We start from the raw sequence: 23,671 nt of genomic DNA on the forward strand, positions 1-23,671 counted from the left end.
GGAAAATCCCATGGGCGGAGGAGCCTGGTAGGCTGCAGTCCATGGGCTTGCTAAGAGTCGGACACGACTGAGCGAATTCACTTTCACTTTTCACTTTCATGCACTGGAGAAGGAAATGGCAACCCACTCCAGTGTTCTTGCCTGGAGAATCCCAGGGACGGGGGAGCCTGGCGGGCTGCCCTCTATGGGGTCGCACAGAGTCGGACACGACTGAAGCGACTTAGCAGCAGCAGCAGCCCACTTGTCTCCGGATCCCCTCTTCTTTTTTTTTTTTTTTTGGTTGTTGTTTAGTTACGAAGTCCTGTCCAACTCTTTCACGACACCTTGGACTATAGCCCACCAGGCTCCTCTGTTCACGGGATTTCCCAAGCAGGAATACTGGAGTGAGTTGCCATTTCTTTCTCCAGGGTATCTTCCTGATCTAGGGATCAAACCTGAGTTTCCTGCGTTGACAGGTGGATTCTTTACCACTGAGCCATCAAGGAAGCCCTCCTGGGGATCCCAAGCGTGCATCTAATCTGATAAATCAGGAGTTGAGACAACAATGACCCATAACAGCCTTGGGTCATGCTTCCAAGGTAGCGCTATTGGGGTTTCTGTGTTCTCAGCCAGGGGAATACAGTCTGCTTCCTTGCACATCACCAGTCAAAGATTTCAGAGATTAGGTAATTTCTGAATAAAGTAAGTGACACTCAGAAAGGCCTTGTGCAGTCACACACCTACAGTGGGCAAAAAGCAGGCCGTGAGAGCCCTGACTGGCAGAACGCACAGCCTTGCAGGTCAGCGCAGTGAAAGTGCATGCCAGTGAGACAGAAGGGCTGAAAGTGGACGTCCTGCCTGCCTACTCGGTGTTCTTTCCATCAAAAGTCATGCAGATTCCCAGGGCAACCACTGACAGGCAGGCGTTAGACTAAGCTGGCAAACAAGGCCACATCCCTCCATGCAACTTTATGATGGGCTGTTCTCTGCCTCGGGATCCAGAGGTGATTTAGTTTTTAGCTCAGAAAACAAAGAGCTGAAGATAAAAACATTTCAGTTATGTAAAAAATCAAAAGTGTTTCCAAGGGCTTCACCAATGTCACCCACACATTTCAAGGGCTGGCCTGAGGCTGTAACTTCCTCCGTGGCTGGAGCTGCAACTCACCGAGATTGATACGCATCCTGAATGCCTATTTCCACTCCCAAAGACACACTAAGAGGGGACACGGTGGGCTGTTTTCCCTCACAGCACCGACATACAGAATCAACACTTGAGCACTAATAAAGGATCTCCAAACAGTGATTTTCCACTTGGGTCTGCAGGTGCAAGTGTGCTGAGCACCCAGAGGAGGCATCTGTGCCCACGTGGGTAGCACTGGTCTCTCTCTGAGTTCCTGGAGGTGCCATCTGGGCATTCAGCTAGCAATTCTCTACCTGGGTAATGAACATGGCAGCCCACGCTCAACATATAAAGTAACTCCCCCAAACCACAAGGGACCTTCTCTACCTCATTCAAAAAGAAATCACACAGCCCAAGAAGTGGAGGGCTGACTAAATGACAGCATTCTCTTCTCATGCCTGGTTCACACCCTCCCATCCCCAATGGTACAACAATAACTCTTATTTAGTCCAGTTTTATTGATGCTCCTTTAAAATCTGAGGCTCTCCGCCAAATATGCTGACTCAAAATTTTGGTAAATTTCAAACAACTCTGAATTCAATGCCCAATACAACTTATGGGCAAAAAGGAGGTGGTGAGAATCCGGACTAGCAGAACACAGAGCCTTGCAGGTCAGTGCAACAGACGTGAATGCAGGCTAGGTGCAGCAATTGAGGGAAACGACCTGCTCATTCAGACAAGGGTAGAACTTAACAGAATTATCGTGTGAATTATTGAGCATTTTGAGCTAGTTTTTAAAGAAAGAGTAAGGCTGTGCACCCACAACAAAGGAAATAAAGCAAGAGAGGTAGGAACTGATAGTCGCAGAAAACCATTTCAAACCAAGTGAGATCAGGCTTTAAGCCGGGCAAATTTCAATTTGACGGGTGGTACCACCACTTACTACCACTGTGTCTCTCTAAACCCCAATTCGAGGAAATATGAGGATATGCAAAATGAGGATAATAGTCCTCACTCTCCGGGCTGTTATGAGGATTGCATGTTCTTGTCTGGCCCATGAAACATACCCACTGTTAAAAAGAACATAAAGTATACTTTTCCAGCATCATTCTTAAAGACCACATAGTACTCTGTTGAACAGATGGACTTCAGTATTGACTGACTCCCACTAATTGGGCTCTACTCTGTTTTTAAATGTATTGATGTTTTCAACTACATTGAGATGAACGTCCTTGGACATAAGTCTTCAGGCACTTATACAATGATTTCCTTAAAAGAAATGTTGAGAATCAGAATTGTGGAACCAAAGCAGAGATGGTGTTGTTCAGTCGCTAAATCCTGTCCAACTCTTTGTGACCCCATTTGTCCGCAGCAGGCACGCTTCCCTATCCATCACCAACTCCCGGAGTTTACTCAAACTCATGTCCACTGAGTCAATGATGCCATCCAACCATCTCATCCTTTGTCGCCCCCTCCTCCTCCTGCCCTCAATCTTTCCCAGCATCAGGGTCTTTTCCAATGAGTCCTCCAAAGAAGAGGGATAGATTACCAAAATCATTCTCCAGAAACCTTACACCACACCTTGCTCTCCAACTAGCACTACAGCCACTTTGAAATTATTTTTAACCGCTCTCACTCCCTGGGATGCAGCCGTGAACCCCTCTGGACACCCTGCGCTTCTTTCCACTGTTTTCCGAGGCGCGCGGTGCCCGGGCCTCACCTCTCAGCAGCGGCGGTGGCCGCGGCGCTCATGGCGAAGTGGCGGATGGCGCTCTCTTCCACGTACTTCTGCTCCCACTTGGTCATGTCGGCCTCCAGCGCCAGGATGCGCTCCTCCTTCTCCCTCACAAGTTCCATGAGCGCTGGGGCGTTGTACTCCGGCAGGCTGGCCGGCTGGCTGTTGCCATGTTTCTGGAGAAGCGGAAGAAATAACACCTCGATGCTGAACCGGGCTGCAAAGCAGACCGCATGCAGGCAGAGCTCCCCTGGGAAGCGCGCGCGGTTCACGCAGGTCCTGCAGCGCGTTTCACACGCATCACACGCGTTTCAACGCATCCGCACGCCCTTGCCTCCTCTCCAGCACAGGTGACCCTAACGGGTGGATCCCCACACTGTCAACCCCTATATCCGGTTCCTCTAGCTCATTTAATTCTCCTGGAACTCTACCAAAGGCACAACGTGATCCCAATTTTGCAGACGGGAAAACTAAGCTGTTGAGGAAGCTTGAATGCACTGTTCTGTGTCTCTAAGGCTATTCTTAAGCAGGTTCAGGATTTAAACCAGAAATCTGTCTGGCTACATCCAGCTTCACCTGTCAGGAAGTGCCTTTGTCCAAGGTCTCCCAGTTGATTTATCCCAAGAGTAAGAACAAGAAAGAAGACTGGGTCTCAGGGTCTAGGGCATTTTCTCTAGAGTTCAAGGAAGTGATTCAGCTGTTTGCTTTCCCTGAGGCTGGGAGTCAGAAGGGAGCACAGGAAGTGGGAGTGAGATGCCCTAAGGCAGCAGCTCTCAACCTTTCTGGCATGGGGACTGGTTTCCTGGAAGACAACCACAGACTGGGGGTGGGGCAGGGGGAAGATGATTTCCGGATGATTCAAGCACAATAATTTATTGTGCACTTTATTTCTATTATTATTACATCAGCTCCACCTCAGATTATCAGGCATTAGATCCCAGTGGCTGGGGACCCCTGCCTTGAGGGCATGCTTGCCCAGCCTCACTGCTGGCATCTGGGAAACAGAAATTAACACCTACCCTACGTGGAAGCTGGGTAATCAAATAGGACAGCTATGAAAGCACTTAATACACTTTAAGGGGCTAAACAAAGTGCTACCAGAAAACCTCTGATGCAAATCAAGCTCATTTCCCAGCCCCTTCTCTCCATCTGGGTCTATAAGAGAGCCACCCCTCAGTTTCTGTCCAAATCCCTTGTGTTGCATCTCAGGCTGGTGACCTGCTTGGGTTAAGAGCTATCTGAGCAAATACATGCATTTCAACACTCAAGTGTTCAGAGATAGCACAATCTAATGGGTAAGTATGTTGGCCAGAAAAATATACGAAGAGTCAGGCAGGCCAGCTTCTGCTGCCTGTTCAGCTAGTCACCAAATATTTACTAAGCATGCACTCTGTACAGGGGGTACCACAAGGAACAGTGCAGAGAAAATCTTTGCCCTCAATGTGTTCACCTGGGAGAAATGCCCTAATTAGCAACTTGATCTTGAAATGGTCTCTCAGTTGCCCTGGACCTCATTTTGCTCTTCAAGGATATTTCCCCTAGACTTTCCTGGTGGCACAGTGGATAGGAATCTGCCTGCTAATGCAGGGGACACGGGTTCAATCCCTGGTCCTGGGAGATTCCACATGGCGAGAAGCAACTAATCCTGTGCACCACAATGATTGAGTCTGTGCTCTAGAGCCTGAGAGCCACAGCTACTGACCCCACGTGCTGCAGCTACTGAAGACCACGTGCCTAGAGCCTGTGCTCCGCAACAAGAGAAGCCATCCCAATGAGAAACCCACGTACCACAACCAAGAGTGGCCCTCACTCATTGCAACTAGAGAAAGTCTGTGCACTGCAATGAAGATCCAGTGCAACCAAAGCAAAAATGTCAGTACATTTTTAAACAACAAAATATTTCCCCTTCTCTCTTCTACCTCCTAAGACCACCTGAGCTCTGTTTAAGAAAGAGAAGATTGTGAGTTCTAAAAATTTTAATTTCCCTTCCCTTTTTACCATTACTCTATTTCACTTTCTCCCACTTCTAATGATGCTTGAGTACTACACTTGGCCTCCCAAAGTAGAGGGAGATGACTTCTAAAAAAAGAATCTGTTCGTGGAGAGCTGCTATTTCCTCCTGGTCCTAGCGTCTTGACCTATCTTTGTCTTCCCTCTTCTCAGTCCAGCCACATTTGTCACTTTTTATTTCAGTGGCATTGGAAAAGTTGGAGCAGTTTGATCAAATGACTCTGAAGGTAATGATGAGAAAAAACAGCAATGATAGTTATTCTTCCTTCATTAGTTGCTAAGTGTCAATCACTGTAAGGATTTTGTGCAGATTCTCTTATTTGTAATTACAAGTATATGGTAAGTATAATTTATGTGCCCCATTTTAGAGACAAGGAAGTGAAGGCGCAGACAGATTACTTTTTCAATAGGAGAAGGCAGGATTCAACACTGGTCAGCCTAACCTCAGAGTCCATATTCTGATCTGATCTACGATTCCATGCCACTCTGCTCACCTCATCTAACCATCCTTCTGGAAGGTTCCAGGGCACCTTGCAGGGATAATGGAGCTCATCTGGGGCTCGGTGTTGTTAGAGGGTTGGGTGGAGAGAGTCAGCAGTGTCTTGGCATGTATCTAAAGGCAGAGCCCTTCTGCGGGGTAGTTGATTCAAAAGTGCTCTAAGTTGTTTTCTCAATGGTCCTTTCCAGAATGACTCTCTATGGGGAAGGTGGGCAGTGTGACCTTACTGCTTTGTTGAAGAGAGAGATGACCGGGAGCTTTATTTCTTTTGTGTAACCTCAGTATGCCTTCTGATAGGGTCAGATAAATACTTGAGTGGCACTAGGGTGAAGGAGCAGGGTGCAGCATGGGCTGCCCACATCCCAGGCGGGCAGATGTGTGAGCTCCTCACAGTGAATGAGGAGGAAGCGGATCAGAGTATGAGTTCCTTGGGTGACCCCGCACTCCAGAGTGGATGCTGGTCATCCCTGCTGAGGGTCAACAGAACTGTGATCACTACACTTATTCACAGACTCCAGGCAGGAATCGGACCAATCTATATAGTATCTGCCACATGGAACTATTAAAATCCCAAGGTGTTCTGGTGGATTTCTTTGTGACAACATTTTTGCCTTTTCTGGTTATAGAATAACGTATGTGAAGTGTTAGTTGGTAAGTCGTGTCCAACTCTTTGCGACCCCATGGACTGTAGCCTGCCAGGCTTCTCTGTCCATGGGATTCTCCAGGCAAGAATACTGGAGTGAGTTGCCATTCCCTTCTCCAGGGGATCTTCCTAACCCAGGGGTTGAACCTGGGTCTCCTGCATTGCAGGCAGATTCTTTACTGTCTGACCCACTAGGGAGTATGCTCACTGGTAAAATAAGAGAATGAAGCATTAAAGGAAAAAATTAAAAAAAAATTATCTTTTTAATGAGTAGGGAAAAGTAGGGAAACCCTCAAGTGTCTTTCATAATAGAGGAGACAGATTAACACTCTCATTAAAAAACAACAACAAAAAAAAAACCCCTGGAATATTAATGTAAAGAAATGCTGGGCAATTCTGTTTAAAGATTGTTTCCCCTTTCTCTGGTCTCATGTCAGCCACACACAGCTGGGGTCTGCTATCCTCTCCAAAGACAAGTCCAAACTATAAGCCGCATAATACTCGAAGAGTCCCAATTCTGAAACTTCCGTCCTCCCAGTACGTGCATGCAAAGCCAAGTGGCTTCAGTCATGTCCGACTTTTTGCAACCCACTGGACCCACCAGGCTCCTCTGTCTTTGGGATTCTCCAGGCAAGAATACTGGAGTGCGTTGCCATGCCCTCCTCCAGGGGATATTCCCAACCCAGGGACGGAACCAGTGTCTCTAACATCTCCTGCATCGGCAGGTGGGTTCTTTACCACTAGCACCACCGGGAAGCCCTCTGTCCTCCCCAGGTAGCCTAAATCTGGCAGCTGACTTTATGTACAGCAGGAATGTTGTGTTTGCTTGTCTAAGGAAAAAACGGATGTGAGTATGCAAGGGTCTAAGTGTACATATGGGAACGGGCCTCTGTGGCAATAGAGATATTTTCCAAATAATGTTAACTTCACATTTCTTCCGGATATATAACAAGGATAATGGAGTTGAGTCTGGTTTCTTTCTTTCCTCTTTTATTTTTTTAAGAAAAAGACATCGTGCAAAACTAAATGTTGATAATGTACAGGAAGATATTCTTATACATTTCAGATAAGAAATTGGTACATTTACTTTGTAGAGTGATTTGGCAATATCTAGCAATGTTTAGCATATGCATTCACTATCCAGAAATTCCATTTTTAGGTATATCCTCTTGGGAAACTCTCACATTCTTTAGCAAGGATACATATAAAAAGGCAGTTCACTATAGTAGTCTATAACAGCAATACCACTGACAAAAATCCCGAGAGTAATCAGTGGGGGAGAGATGGTTGAGAATACACAAAGGAGCTGAAATGAAGAGTCTGGTTTCACGGCACTCAAAATAGAAGATCCAGGGGTAAGTAATTTAACTGTAGGGTGTGGGTGGCACATTAACTGGAAAGGAACATTCTTTTTTGCTCTAAGTACTGAGATGTGCCTATTCTGTCAGCCAGAAACTCATAAATACCCACCAGGTGCCAGCACAGTACCAGAAAGCCTGGCACCAGAGAGCCTACCCTTCAGTTGGGAAGCTTAAGATCTCAATAACCGAGCAACAGAGAACAGCCGAAGGGTGGGGAATGTGGCACAGGTTAGATAGATCAGTTCTTCCTAAGAAGCCAAGTTGGTGGGGGCCTGGGTGGGCCTCTGAATTTTCCGGGCAATCTTGCCAACATGTCCATTTCCAGCCAAGTACACATGTGCAGAGGGAGCTGTGTGCACTGCCACGAGAAAGGGCTGAACTGGCCTGAGCATATGCTTTCAAGCATTTTCAAGTGTTTCAACCATAACCACTATGCGCTGTCCACTAGACAATTCCATGGAGCCTTGTCTCATGTTTCCCTGGTTCCAAACTTACAGCACACCCTTCACCAGCTGCACAGAGGACTGGGCCCACAGCGCTGGCCGATGATATGCCAGAAGCCCCTGACCAGCCTGTAAACGGGTCTGGCCCAGCTGGTGGATGTCTGCCCTTGTCGAGGCCCACATGGACCCTGGGCTGGGGTGTTTTCATCTGAGCTTGTTCATAGCTGCATTACAGGAACAGCTGTTACCAGGAGAAACCGGGAGCGGCAGAAGGACTAAGCGCCTATGGCCAAAACTAGCTTTTCGGGATAGTCCTGACTCCTTTTGTCCTTTACCTCTGAAAACTCACTGATGGTCATGTCCTCCTTATTTCACCCCCATTCTAGGTCCTCCCCACCTCGACTCCCACCATATCTACCCCCTTGAAGACACTAATAGCCATTCAAGCTGGCTTTCCTGACTTTGACACCTGTCCGTCCAGCCCCTCTTCTGACACCACTGGAGGGCTCCTCCCTTGATCCTACAGGGGTGGGGGCGGGGGGCGGGGAATCCACTTTCCCAACCTGAGCAAACGCCCTCCACAAACTGGCAGTTGCCACCTGACCAGCCAGCTCCTTGGGCACGCTCCCCCAGCTGTCCTGGACTCACCGCGTGTCTCACACCTCTCTCCTCTATGCACTGAACTCCTCTATCTCTGATGCTTCCTGCAGAATGGCCAACAAACTCATCTCTCCAAGTGCTACTCAAAGTCATCTTCTGTGAAGTCGTGTATACTTGCATTCCCCCATGCCCAGCCCCCAAGGGTCACCTACTTCTTTCTGTAAGGACCTCTGTCCCTCCAAGGGAGTGGACTGATTGCTCCACTGGCTGGACCTCCGAGCACAGACGCTCTCACCAGCCTTAAGCTCCAAACGCAGAGCGCAGCCCGCAGGCAGCATGCGCCCCGCTTCACGCATGCGCCCCGCTCCACGCATGCGCCACCCCGCCCCGCCCCGCCCCGCCCCTCACCTGCTGGGTCCTCAGGGCGTCCAGCTCCCTCTCCAGCCAGGTGCGCAGCCTCCGCTCCATCTGCTCGCGCTTCTCACACGCTGACTGCAGCTGGGTCAGGGCCTGCTGCAGCTTCTCGACTTTCTCCACATATGCCTGCTTCTCTCGGAGCTGAGCAGAGTAAAAAGGAGCACGGGATTTAGACTGTGATTCTTGAAGCTGGAGTGGAGGTGAGGGCGGGGTGAGGGGGAGAGAAGGTCAGAGTACCTGGAGATGCTGTCCTTTCCTCACTCCTATACCTAAGCCGTGCTGAAACAGAAAAGATTTAGGCCAAGGCCAGCAGTTACACCTAAAACGGCTGGGATATTCTGAACTGAAGACCCTAAGAGGTCACCTGCTTTCAGTCATTCACAGAGCTCTGAGCTCAATCCTTGGTTATTGCTTAGTACTTACAGCATGTACGGGCATTGGAAATGAGGTTAATAAAGAATTTTTAAGTGTCATGAGGAAATGATTATTCTATAATGTTAACTGAAAAATCTAGAATCAAAAGTTATATACAACATCATCACAACTATGTCTATCATCAATGTATGAAAAAAGACTGAAAGGAAATGAAAGCATTGTGTTTACCTGTATAGCAGAAAAAATAATTTCTCGTCTTCTTTCTTCTGTATTTTTCAAATTTTCTATAAGTATCAATTACTATCGTAACAGAGAGATTGTGTCTGTATGAATATATGCATGTGTATCCATTTGTGTATGTGTGAATAAGTATAAATATTTCTTATTGTAGATATTTGGAAGTAACTTTCTCCTAAAGATTTCAGAGCCCTTTACGGATGAATAGCTGACAGCCCTGGAGAGAAGGATGGGGCTAATGAACATGCAAACCACACAATAACTGAGGAGAAACAGATTAAGGTAAAAATGATTTATGTAAATATCATGTCAGGTATGAATTTAGAACCATCAATCAACAGCTTCAAATTCTTACCCTCAGAGTTTGTTTTCTCCCAATTAGGCGTCTGGTCCACGTTCATAAATTCCAGGCACATTTCTAACTTGCTGGGGATTGGCTGGGGCCAAAAATCAGACTGAGGCATTTATCTGGTCCTGGGTGAGTAGACACCAGATGCTACTTCCTGTCACTCTGCACCTCAGTGTACAGACGCTTGGCAGGTGGTTCAGATCCTGAGTTCAACCCGACTGCACTGGCAACATGCTAGTGGAATATGCTAGTGATTAAAGTACTTGCTCACTGCGAAGGTCGGTGTCTGACTTCAGCAGGCAGTCCTGCCATGACCAGTGCCTGCGTCCTAGCCAAAGCCACTGCGATAAAGAAAGGAGAGGCTTCTGACCTTTTGCAGGGAGTGCAGACAGCAACAGCCTTTTCCACACCTGCTCTTGGGCTTAGTTTTCCTCTGGCTTTTCCTTCACTGTGACTTTGGTTGCTTGAGGACCTACTGACTGCAGGTTCCTGTGCTAGAACAGCCTCATCTGATAGAATATTTTGTGAGTACTGTTCATATACCACTTACCATGTCCTGGATTGTATACTGTTTTGAGTGTGTAGCCCCTAAAATACTAAGATAAGTGCCACAAGATCTGTCTCCCTGGGGCAGAGTGTGCAGTATGTCCCCAAGGCTTGGGACAGTATCTGCCATCCAGTTCAGTAAATATTTGTTAAATGAATGAATTAATATTAACTCTAACTGCAGGATTCCTAAAGACACGGTTCACTCTCATTCACCCTTGTAATAGCCCTAAGCCCAGCAAGGAGTATGTAATGATGAGGGTGATTAGTCATAACCATAATTAATCACCCAACATTTTGCAAGCACAGCATGCCAAGCCTTGTGCTTTATATGCAGTATCTCGTTTAATCTGCCCAATGACAGTAAAGAAGGTAAAGTCTTACTATCTCGATTTAACAGATGAGAAAACTGAGGACTGAATAGGTTAGTGATTCACTCAAAGTTACACAGCTGATTTACCCATCCTGGGGTCAGGATTCTAACTCACGTCTTCTGCCTTTAGAGTCCAAGCACTTAAGCATTGTGGAAAGTTACGGTAAGCCCTCAGTGTGAGCCATCTGAACTGAGTTAACACCCTTCTTTAATAAGAACAAGGAGGGATCCTGGAAGCCAGACACATGAGACATTTTGGAGAAGTTATGTACAATCAGTCGAGGAAAGATCTTATAAATATAATGACAAGGGAAGATCCATAGTGGTGATTATAAAGAACCTGTCTTCAAGGAGTTCACAACTTTGGCTTTAACAGAAATATTAAATAAAAAGGTTAAAAATAATCATTTTTCTTCACTCCACACATGGAGATGGGCCCTTGAGAAATGATCTTAGTTATTATGGATAATGAGTCCCAGCCTCCATTGCTCAAAGCGGGCCTCTGGTCCTTCAGGGGTTAAGGTTACCTTCTGTAGCAAATGATTTCCTATTTAATGAGCTGCTTGGTGGTGACAGGGAAAACTCTGGGGCTGTTGCCTGAGATAACTCATGCTAGCATTAAAACTGTAAGCAGGGACATCCCTGGTAGTCGAGTAGTTAAAATGCCACACTTCCACTGCAGGGGGCATGGGTTTGATCCCCAGTTGGGGAACTAAGATCCCACATGCCACATGGTGTGGCCAAAAAATAGGGGGAGAAAAAGAAAATTAAGTACAAGTTGCTAGAAAAAAATTGTGGGGTTTAACAGACAGGCCTAGACAATGTATTAAAAGAGCAGAGACATCACTTTGCTGACAAAGGTCCACATAGTCAAAGCTATGGTTTTTCCAGTAGTTATGTACAGATGTGAGATCTGGACCATAAAGAAGGCCAAAGAAGTGATGCTTTTGAATTGTGATGCTGAAGAAGACTCTTGAGAGTCTCCTGGATGACAAGGATATCAAATCAGTCAATCCTAAAGGAGATCAACCCTGAGTATTCACCGGAAGGACTGATGCTGAAGCTCCAATACTTTGGCCATTTAATGGGAAGAGCCGATGCACTGGGAAAGACTGGTGCTAGGAAAGATTAAGGGCAGGAGGAGAAAGGGGTGGCAGAGGAGGAGATGGTTATATAGCATCACCAACTCAATGGACAGGAATTTGAGCAAACTTCAGGAGATGGTGGAGGACAGAGGAGCCTGGTGTGTTGCAGTCCATGGGGTTGCAAAGAGTCAGACATGACTGAGCAACTGAAAAACAACAAGTAGTACTAACTTAACAATCTTTGCCTTTAACTGCTCAGGCTTGAAGTTGAAGTTTGCCGAGACACTCGAGTCCCTTGGCACCAGGAGATGTTTTTGGAAGGAACAGTTTTTCATTTTCAACAAGAATAAAAGCACTTAAATTAATAACAGTACTGCATCCTGTGTGTCAAGCACCAACTGGGCTCTGGTGGAGCATATTTCAGTCCTGTGTCTCTCTGACTTCTAGTTCCTGCTCTCCACAGCAGGTCTGTTCAACTCAGCCCCACCACACAGGGGCTTGTGCAGCCAGCTTCTCTGTGCTGCGGTATCTACAGCCTGGATCCTGGAACTGGGGCCTCAGGAGTGGTCATTCTCCTTCCCTGGTCAGGCTTAAAGGAAAAGTGCTTCCCTGGTGGTTCAGATGGTAAAGAATCTGCCTGCAATGTGAGAGGCCTGGGTTCGATCCCTGGATCAGGAAGATCCCCCTGGAGGAGGGTATGGCACTCCAGTATCCACTCCAGTATCCTTGCCTGGAGAAGTCTATGGACAGAGGAGCTTGGTGGGCTAAGGTCCTTGGGGTTTCAAAGAGTCAGTCACAACTAAGAGATGAATGCTTTTACTTTCTACTTCTCAAAACTTCACCTAAAGGCTTGATTTCATCAAAAAAGCACTAAACTCATAATGCTTGAGCAGCATCAATATTTCCTAGACTGGGGCGTGGGGCGGGGGGCGGGCGGTGGTCATTGCTAACTGAGCCAACTTTTAAAAACTGGAGACAGGTTTGCTGAACACCATTCCTACCCCACCCAGTCAGAAGACTGGGCCTTTTTTACGTACGGGAGAACCCAAAGATATAACACTTGAACTGTTTTCTTAATTGAGTCTCCTTTCTGCACAGGCACCAGTGGTTCCCAGTCCTTCCATTTATTTCCAGCCCCTGGACACCTGCCAGGCGGTGGGCGGCAGCCTGGGTTTATCGCTGAGACTGAGCTCTTTGCTGACGTATTCACCACTGCCTCTCATCCTTTGCCCGACTCTGGGGTGGATAAGCTCTGTTTTTACTCATTTTTATTTGAGAGGTTGCCTACATTGCTCCCCTGGAGTTGGCTCTGGTTAAAGTTGCTGGGTTAGGAAACAGACATGGAGGCCCTTGGGGCTCTGGGCACCACCCCTTGTACCCCCCAATTCCCCTGCGGGCTCACCTCCTCTTCCAGCTTGATGACCCTGGCCTGGGCGTTGCTCAGAGCCTGGTCTAGGATCTCGATGTGTCTCCGGTGGTCCTCACTCGCGGTCCGCACTGCCGCCAACTCCATCTCTAACTTCTCCTTTTCCTTCAGGAATTCCTTGTCTAGAAGGGAGACAGGAACAAAACGAGCTCTATCAGAAAGCACTCCCCGTCTGGGCTCCCCGCCAGTCTACATCTGGCAAGAATTAGGAGTTGAAAAACATGCACAAAGTGGAGGCTGGAACTACTGCTTCTGCTTCTTGTTCATAGGGGTGGTGTGTAAGGCAAGGATTTTCTTAAAAACCACTGTTAACTCTAGATATATTCCAGGTTACAGCTCCAGAGATGCACAGCACACACAGATCTAGTGAGCCCCTATTCTCAGGTGTTCATTTCTGCACAACATTTGCTTTAAGCCTTCAAATTAACCTTGGGCCAATGATTTCCTTTTCGGCTCACAAGCTCCCCACTTCTAACTTCCAAACCAGTGATGGAAAGGCAGGCAATACTAATGATAACACTAACACTCCCGTTCACTGAAAAATAAACCCCGGTCCAGGAGGTTCAGCTTTCGCTCTGAGGCCAGGCAGCAGAGGGGAGCTTCAACCCAGGCCTCCAGTCTCTGGCTGGGTCCTCGTCCATGTAACCCAGCTTCACCTTTTCTCTTGGTTCTGTTCATGAGAGGAAAAGCAAAGTGATCTGGATGTGTGCAAACAGCCTTCCTCTCCTCCACTGATGCTGTAACTGAGGGTGATCACATCTCTCCGCATGTGGCGCGCAAAGGGCACCTCCCCCTTGCCGCTCCCACCTGGCTCTCCCATAGCCTCGCCCACTGTTTGACAAGCAGACAGGGCCCATGGTGTCATGAGGTCAGTATTTTTTATGGAAAACATGTCTCCTGTTACAAAGCAATGCAGGCACACCTCAGAGATGCTGTGGGTTCTACTCCAGACCATAATAAAGCAAGTCACATAAATTTTTTTGGTTTCCCAGTGCATATAAAAGTTACGTGCTCCCCAGGTGGCAGTATTGGTAAGGAACCTGCCTGCCAATGCAGGAGACGTAAGAGACGCAGATTCGATCCCTGGGTCCAGTAGATCTTAGATTATATTCTAGTCTACTAAGCACGCAACGGGCTTCCCAGTGGATAAAGAATCCGCCTGCAATGCAGGAGCCCAGGTGACGTGGGTTCAATACCTGGATTGGGAAGATCCCCTGGAGTACGGAAGGGCAACCCACTCCAGTATTCTTGCCTGGAGAATCCCAAGGACAGAAGAGCCTGTCGGGCTACAGTCCACAGGATCCCAAGGAGTCGGACACAGCCGAAGCAACTGAGCACAGCACAAGCGTGCAGTAATAGGACTGTGACTAAAAAACAATCCTCATACTTTAATTAAAATATACTTTATTGCTAAAAAAGGCCAAAACAAAACAGTACTGTCAAAGATCATAATCACGTCACCATGACAAGTATGATAATAATGAAAAAGTGTGAGATATTGTGAGATTTACCAAAACATAACATAGGGACTGGAGTAGATACTTTTAGAAAAACGGCACCAAGAGACTTACTCAAAGGTTTGTAACTACAAACCTTTAATTTGGGGGGCGGGGGGGGGCGGGAAAGGCAACCAAACAAAGTGCAATAAAATGAGACATGCCTGTATATTTTATTTTTAAAGTAACTTAGAATATTTAGATATGTTGTTTATAATATGGAGAAACTTGAATGGACTTAATGTGTAAAATTAAGGGATTGGTTAAATAAAATACAGTAAACCCTACAATAGAATAGGATGCTGCCATTAAAACTAAATAAGAGACTATTAGTGATGAGGAAAAAAATCTTCATTGTTGAAAAAAGGTGGCTACAAAACCCTGTGCATACTCTTCCATAGTTGCAGAAAACAGGGCATTTAACAGCAACAACAATAGTTACAAATTGACTTCTTCATATATGGGATTTTTTAAAGTATCATTGATATCAATTTCTCATTTAAATGATTTCTTCTCTGCAATCACCCTCTGTGTTTTTTCAGTCTTTTAACTTTATTGAGGCTTTCAATGGCTAAGTCAAAGATCTCTCTTGGTAAATGTCACACAGAATCTGAAAATATGTTTGTCATTTTCAAATATCTTTTGATATTGATTTCTAATATAATTCCACAGTGATAAGAGAACAGACTCTGTATGATTTCAATATCTTTAGATCATAAATTTCTTCACCTTGTTTTATGTCCCTGGATATGTTCCGATGTCTCCTAGTTTAGAGTCTATGGGAACTTGAGTAGAATTTGTATCCTACTGTTGTGTGAAAAATATATACATCTTAATTATGTTTAACTGTTTCATAGTGCTTTCAGGTCCACTATATCCTACTTCTATATATTCATTCTATTACTTTTTGAGAGTTTAATACTGAAACTCCAACTAAAAATCTTAATTTTCTACTTAAAAAATAATTGTAACATATAGTGGAACTATATGTAACCTTGTTCTGTATTTTTCAAGTCTCCTATAAATGTGTTATCATAATTTCATAATTTAAAATATAAAAAAGAGAGGAAAAAAAAAAGAAATTGATTTCTCTGTGCCCATATACTCAAATGCCTCATACTGGTTATCTAGTCCTCCTAGCAAACCAAACTGAAACACTAAGAACCAAAGTCTAGAAGCTGTACAAGCTTGTGATAGTGGTTTCATTCATTCATGATTTCCTTGGATAGCCACTCATTCATTTAGCACAGTTATCAAACATCAAGGACTGGTCTTACAGGCACTGAAGCAGTAGAAGGAATGCCGCTTGTAAGGAGAAGGGAAAATGTGGTTCTGAATATAGGGCGAAGACATTTTAGGGCTGCTTATTGTTGTTCATTTGCTCTGTTGTGTCCAACTCTTTGAGACCCCATGGACTACAACACGTCAGGCTTCCCTGTCCATCACCAACTCCTGGAGCCTACTCAAACTAATGTCCATTAGTCGGTGATGCCATCCAACCATCTCATCCTCTGCTGTCCCCTTCTCCTCCTGCCCTGTCTTTCCCAGCATCAGGGTCTTTTCAAATGAGTCAGTTCGTCGTATCAGGTGGCCAAAATATTGGAGCTTCAACCTCAGCATCAGTCCTTCCAATGAATATTCAGGACTGATTTCCTTTAGGATTAACTGATTTGATCTCCTTGTAAAGGGACTCTCAAAAGTCTTCCCCAACACCACAGTTCAAAAGCATCAATCCTTCGGCTAATACTCAGTAAATAACTCACAATTTTAAAGCCAGGAGGAATCACAGGAAATATCACCATCCAGTTCTGCCCCCTTTGCTTAACACGTGAGGAGAGGGAAGCCCGGGAGTGAAGGCACTTGCCCAGCGTGCCCGCCAGCTGGGGCAGAGCCAGGGACAAAGGCCGGTCTCCTGACGGCTGCTGTGATGTCCTTCCCGCCTGACTGCACTGCCCTTGCCCCGTGAGCTTATGTCAAGGGAATCAGCCTACAATGGAACAGCTTCAGAATGGATAGAATGAATGAGCAGACTTGTAAAGAGAGCGCTGGCTGAGATGGCGAGAAATAATGGCATCTCTCAAAAACAAAGTGAGGCCACCAACATCCTGACCCAGAAAAGAGCATTACTTTTCAGCTCCCATATCCCACTGCAACGACCAACTGCCTTCTCCCTTTCAGTGGCATGAGATGCTACTTCTGAAACTTCCTTCCCCGTGCATGCAAGAGGCCTAAACAAATGGGCCAGAAGCTCTGGGCATCCCCATCCACAGCCCCAGGCGGACCAGAGCATTTCACGCCTTCTGTGCAAAATTACTGACATTTGAGCACTAGCTCCCTGGGTTTGGACAACATCTGAACAGGCATGGTGCCCACTGGCCTTGTCCAGGCTCTGGAGGGCACCCAGGGGTTAGTTTCTCAGCAGGCAGACCTGGGGATGCACCACTGGATTTCAGAGTTTCTGCTTGGTTATCAACCTAAGCTTAACACTTTCTGTCTTTGTTGAGGGCAAAGACACCTCAGGTTTGACCAAAGGCAAAGTGTAGAAGCCACAACTAGAGCTTCTTGCAGTTTGCAAGTTGATCACAAACACTGCCTTGTCACAATGACAACTATGACAACTCCTTGGATTTCTGGATTAATGAATACTCCTCCCTTCCCCCAACACATACAATTCCAGTTTTTGCTATTCCCTCGATTGGCAGTATCAAACTGTGGATAGGGGATGGACTTTGGCATCTGAAAGAGCTGGATTCAAATCCCAGGTTCACCACTTTTCAGCTTTGAGGCCTTGGGCAAGGAATAACCTCTTTGAGTCTCAGCACCTTCATCTATCAAATGGGAAAGATAAAAGCTACATCATGGAATTGTTGTGATGAGTCTGTTGACAAAGATGAGGCAGATAAAGACTAAAAGGACAGAAACAGATAGATCTTTATCTCTTTAGGTCATTATTGAGCCTAGACCATTGCCTGGCTCAGTAAGTGTTGTTGAATGAATAAATGAATGAACGAATCTCTACTGGGTGCCAAGTTCACTGCCAACAGTAAAATAAATGGCAGCTCTCGTTAGCAGTTAGCATTTGGCCTCCTTGGGGTCTCCTGACAGCCTTTGCTATGCAGCGGATCACTTCACCTCTGAAGCCACCACTCATCAGATGGCTGGTACTGACCTTGAAGGTCTCTGGCTCCCTTCTTCTGCCCAGGCTCCCTGAATCTCACAGTTGGCACATCAGGACAAAGATGTGGGTACTGGGGGGGAGACTGCATTAGCTCTGGAATTCCTGGGTTCAGACATCTCTGCCCTGAGTTTGATGACCTTAAACTTCAGGCTGAAGCAATGTTAATGTCATTCACACTGGCTCAGAACTCCTTGTCCATTGACAGGAAGTGCTCCCGTTTTAAAGACAATGTTCATGACAACTCGTGTTTGTGAATGGCTACTGTGTCCCAGGAATGGTGACTTACATTATTCCCTTTCATTATTCCATTCATGATCTCTCCTTTCAGCTTACTCTACGAGGGAGGCACTGTTAGGATTCCCATTTTCCAGTGGAGAATAAGTAACGTGCCCACAGAGGTGATGCTCGTCAGTGGGAGAGCCAGAACCGTCACCACACCTCTGTAACGCACGTTCACAGGCAAAGTGCCTCATGTCTCCGCTGTACAAGCATGAGGGGTGAAGACCTCCAGGATGACAGAACAGGAGGTTTGGGAGAGCACCATCGCTACCAGCTCATCATGGCACAGCTTTAAGTATGTCACGGGTCATATCATCATCTCAATATACGGCGACTGATACTACACGTGTATCTTTTTGCAAATATTAATTAAGTATTTGCTATGTGGAGGATTCAGAGTACTGGACAAAAGCATGAACCTTTTTTCTTTTAATTAACTTTTACTGGAGCATAGTTGTCTTATAATTTTTTTTTAAACACTTTAAACTTTCTATGTTGTACTGGAGTGTAGCCGATTAGCAATGTTGTAGTTTCAGGCGAAGAGTGAAGGGACTCAGCCATACATATACATGTATCCACTCTCCCCCAAATCCCACTCCCATGCAGGCTGCCACATAACACTCAACAGAGTTCCATGTGCTATACAATAAGATTTTGTTGGTTATCCATTTCAAATGTAGCAGTGTATACATGATCTTCCCAAAGTCTCTAACTATCCCTTCCCCTTGGGAAACCATAAGTTTGTTTTCTAAGTCTGTGAGTCTCTTTCTGTTTTGTAAATAAGCTTATTTGTACCATTTCTTTTTATATCCCACATATAAGAGATACCATATGATATGTCTTTTTCTCTGATTTGCTTCGCTCAGTATTACACTCTCTAGGCCCATCCATGTTGCTGCAAATGGCATGATTTCCTTCTTTTCAATGCCAGAGTAATATGCCATTATAAACAGGCACCGCACCTTCTTTATCCATTCCCCTGTCAATGGACGTTTAGGTAAACAGTAAACAGTATGCTTACTGGTAAACAGTTCTGCAATGAACACTGAGGTGCACATATCCTTTCGGATCATGTTTTTCTCCGGGTATAAAAGCACAAATCTAATATCAAGTTTCCTATATAGCTTTGTGACTCAGAATAAATGAACATCTTTGTGCCTCAGTTTCCTTGTCTTTAAGGTAAGGATCCTACTCACCTACTCACCAACAGTACCTATTTCAAAATGCATATATGCATATAGCAAATATCAACTATGACATGCTAAGGCTATTCTTCTTGTCCAAAAAGTGTGATAAATTCTCAGGCTACAAGGTGAATAGGCCAGAGCACCCTGCTTTTAGTCGGGTGGGAAGAGAGGCAGGGACACAGGCAAAGGCCCTGGGACCAGCTGCTCTAAGAGATGCTGGCACAGTTTCTATGACAACACAGGGAGGACCCTTGCCGCAAACCCAGGGTAGGAGGAAGAGGGGCTGCCAAAGCAGTGAGCCTACGTGGTGGGGTCACTGTGCCCCTTAATCCCCTGGAGACACTTCAGATGTCAGGGCCATCTGAAAAAGTCATCTCTTGGGGGATGCCAAGGGTGAGTCCTATAAGTGAAACCATCTCATAGGAAGGTCCCTGCAGTTTACTAGTGAAGCCCCTCGGGATGGATCTTGAGAAAGACCAGCCTCACATTAAACCTCTGGTCGAGCTCCAAGGTATATACTGAGAATTCTTAGAACAGGCAAGTTGACACAAGGGAACTCATGCCCAGAATGGTCTGTTTACTCAGTGGATATGAATTACCCTCGACTGTGTGGAGTGGGGCGTTGTTTAGCCTGATGGCTCCAGTCCCATTTACACAGAGGCTGTCTGCGCACACACTGTTGACTCTGGAAACCACAGCGATGGCGTGGGCTTTGTAGCCGGCCGACCTGGTACGATCCTGGCACCTTCACAGGCTGGCTCACTTTGAACACGTGACTTCCCCTGTTCAGACTCCATCTCCTCCGATGCAACTAAGAAGGGATTTTGCAGGAATGTTGTGAGGATTAAAATGACGACCTAGGTGGTACTAGCGGTAAAGAATCCAGCTGCCCATGCAGGAGACTTAAGAGCCACGGGTTCGCTCCCTGGGTTGGGAAGATCCCTGGAGAAGGGACTGGCAACCCACTCCAGTATTCTTGCCTGGAGAATCCCATGGACAGAGGAGCCTGGCAGGCTACAGTCCGTAGGGATGCACAGAGTCGGCCATGACTGAAGCGACTTAGCACATAAAATACCTACCGTGGGGTTTGGCATTTAACAGACACTTAATAAACAACAAGAGCTGAGACGCATGACACTGGTGTTTCTCCTGCCCCAGGAACTGTGCCTTCAGCTTTACCACACAACCTCATTTCATGAATCCTCGCATCAACTCCGTCTGCCAACTGGAAAATCTGAAGCAACATGAGCTATGACACTTGTGACAGGTCTAATGGTAGCTTCTTTTGTGTCTCTACCCATAGGGTCATCTCTTGGCTTGAAAAAGAGCAGAAGTCGATGGAAATGAGAACTGGGTCTAGAATTCAAAGCAGCTCCCCTCCCGTCTTACCCTTCACCTTTGCCAGTTCTGGGCAAAGTCTGCAGTGGACTGTCTGTTGCAAGTGTTCTGCAATTACTATTTGAGCACCAAGCTTAACTGCTGGCTGAAGCACAGGGTGATGCATCCTAGTAACCTCTGTGGAGAAACACTGAGGGTGGAGCCTGGGCTGCGGGGTCTGGCAGTGGAGGTGTCAGGGCACCGTGCCCTGCACTGCTGGGTTTTTGTTGTTGTTATTTTTAATTGGAGGATAATTGCTTTACGATGTTGTGCTGGTTTCTGCCATACTGTGATGCGAATCAGTCATATGTGTACATATATGTCCCCTCCCTCTTGAACCTCCCTGTCACCTTACCCACCCCTCCAGGTTGTCACAGAGCACAAGGCTGGGGATCCTGTGTCATATAGCAGCTTCCCACTAGCTATCTATTTAACATATAGCCAGTCAGTCAGTCAGTTCAGTCGCTCAGTCGTGTCCAACTCTTTTCGACCACATGGACTGCAGCACACCAGGCTTCCCTGTCCATCACCAACTCCTGGAGCTTACTCAAACTCATGTCCATTGAGTCGGTGATGCCATCCAATCATCTCATCCTCTGTCATCCCCTTCTCCTCCCGCCTTCAATCTTTCCCAGCATCAGGGTCTTCTCCAGTGAGTCAGTTCTTCATATCAGGTGGCCAAAGTATTGGAGTTTCAGCTTCAGCATCAGTCCTTCCAGTGAATATTCAGGGCTGATTTCCTTTAGGATTGACTGGTTGGATCTCCTTGCAGTCCAAGGGACTCTCAAGAGTCTTCTCCAACACCACAGGTCAAAAGCATCAATTCTTCGGCACTCAACTTTCTTTACAGTCCAACTCTCACATCCATACATGACCACTGGAAAAACCATAGCCTTGACTAGACGGATCTTTGTTGGTAAAGTAATATCTCTGCTTTTTCATATGCTGTCTAGGTTTGTCATAGCTTTTCTTCCAAGGAGCAAGCGTCTTTTAATTTCATGACTGCAGTCACCATCTGCAGTGATTTTGGAGCCCCCCAAAAATAAAGTCTGTCACTGTTTCCATTGTTTTCCCATCTATTTGCCATGAAGTGATGAGACCAGATGCCATGATCTTAGTTTTCTGAATGTTGAGTTTTAAGCCAACTTTTTCACTCTCCTCTTTCACTTTCAAAATTTAACAAATGGTAGTGTATATTATATGTTTCAATGCTATTCTCTCAACTTGTCCCACCCTCTCCTTCCCCTTGGGCTTCCCTGGAGGCTCAGATGGTAAAGCGTCTGCCTACAATGCAGGAGACCCAGGTTCGATCCCTAGGTTGGGAAGATTCCCCTGGAGAAGGCAATGGCAACCCACTCCAGTACTCTTGCCTGGAAAATCCCATGGACTGAGGAGCCTGGTAGGCTACAGTCCATGGGGTCGCAAAGAGTCGGACACGACTGAGCAACTTCACTTCTTCACTTCTCCTTCCCCTGCTGGATCCATCAGTCTATTCTCTATGTCTGTGTTTCTATTCCTGCTTTGTAAATAGGTTCATCAATACCATTTTTTCTAGATTCCTTATATATGCATTAATATATGATATTTGTTTTTCTCTTTCTGACTTACTTCACTTTATATAACAGGCTTTAGATTCATCCACCCCACTAGAATGGACTGAAATTCAATCCTTTTAAAGGCTGAGTAATATTCCATTGTGTATATGTACCACAACCTCTTTATCCATTCATCCACTGATGGACATGTGGTTGCTTCCATGTCCTGGCTATTGTAAACAGTGCTGCAATGAACACTGGGGTACCTGTGTCTTTTTCAATTATGGTTTTCTCAGGGTATATGCTCAGTAGTGGGATTGCTGGGTCACATGGTAGTTTTTTCCCCTAATTTAAGGAATCTCCATACTGTTCTCCATGGTGACTGCATCAATTTATATCCCCACAGCTGTGCAAGAGGGTTCCCTTTTCTCCACAGCCTCTCCAGCATTTAGTGCTTGTAGATTTTTTGGATGATGGCCATTCTGATCAGTGTGAGCAAATACCTCACTGTAGCTTTGATTTGCATTTCTCTACTAAATGTGCTGCTGGTTTTTAATGCAGAGCTCCAACTTATGGCTGGAGCTGATGAGGGGAGCAAAGCTACAAACTGGCCCTTCTCAAGCAGGAATTAATTTTCTAGGCCTTTCTTTTTAAAAATTTATTTATTTTTAATTGAAGGATAATTGCTTTACAATATTGTGTTGGTTTCTGCATAACATGAATCAGCCATAGGTACACATATATTCCCTCACTTTTAAACCTCCCTCCCATCTCCCACCCCTTCCCACCTCTCTAGGTTGTTATAGGCCTTTCTTGATATAAAGGTTTTTTGATAAGTTTTCCCCTAAGCCCAATATAGCTGGAGGGACAGAGGAGTCTGGCTACCACCAGCGTGACCAAGGGGTGACTAATTCACTAGAATGCTTGGAAGGCAAAAGAGAGGTCCCTTTCCAAATATCACAGAATGTAATTTATATGTGGAATCTAAAGAAAAAAAAATACAAAAGAACTTATTTATAAAACAGAAATAGAGTCATAGACATAGAAAACAAACTTATGGTTACCAAAGGGGATGGTGCTTGTGTGTGGGGGGAGATATTAATAAATTAGGAGTTTGGGATTAATACATACACACTACTGTATATAAAATAGATAACCAACAAGGATGGACTGTACTGCACAGGAATATACTATCTTACAATAACCTATAATGAAAAAGAATCTGAAAAGGATGATGATATATATTTATCATATATATACATATATACACACATATATATTTATATATGTATATACATAAAGTTGAATCATTTTGCTGTACACTTGAAACTAAAACAAAGTTGTAAATTAACTCTATACCTACCTATATAAAGAGGCAAGTACATCTTTACCTGGAGTAGACGGCTGTCACAGTGGCTGCT

The 23,671-nt window shown here is 45.6% G+C and overlaps 1 protein-coding gene across 7 annotated transcripts in view; it reads right to left on the bottom strand.

Moving 5' to 3' along the window:
• The window catches only part of AMOTL1 (angiomotin like 1), a 192,630-nt gene that overhangs the window by 14,399 nt on the left and 154,560 nt on the right, over window positions 1–23,671 (bottom strand). For all 7 annotated transcript variants that reach the window (XM_059875070.1, XM_059875069.1, XM_059875068.1 and 4 more), the window contains 3 exons: window positions 13,175–13,320; window positions 8,799–8,948; window positions 2,820–3,010 (listed from right to left, as the gene is read on the bottom strand). In XM_059875070.1, coding sequence (XP_059731053.1) covers window positions 2,820–3,010; window positions 8,799–8,948; window positions 13,175–13,320 — 487 coding nt within the window. The remainder of the gene's footprint in view (window positions 1–2,819; window positions 3,011–8,798; window positions 8,949–13,174; window positions 13,321–23,671) is intronic.

This window comes from Bos taurus, chromosome 15 (assembly GCF_002263795.3).
Source record: "Bos taurus isolate L1 Dominette 01449 registration number 42190680 breed Hereford chromosome 15, ARS-UCD2.0, whole genome shotgun sequence".
Classification (NCBI taxonomy): Eukaryota; Metazoa; Chordata; class Mammalia; order Artiodactyla; family Bovidae; genus Bos; species Bos taurus.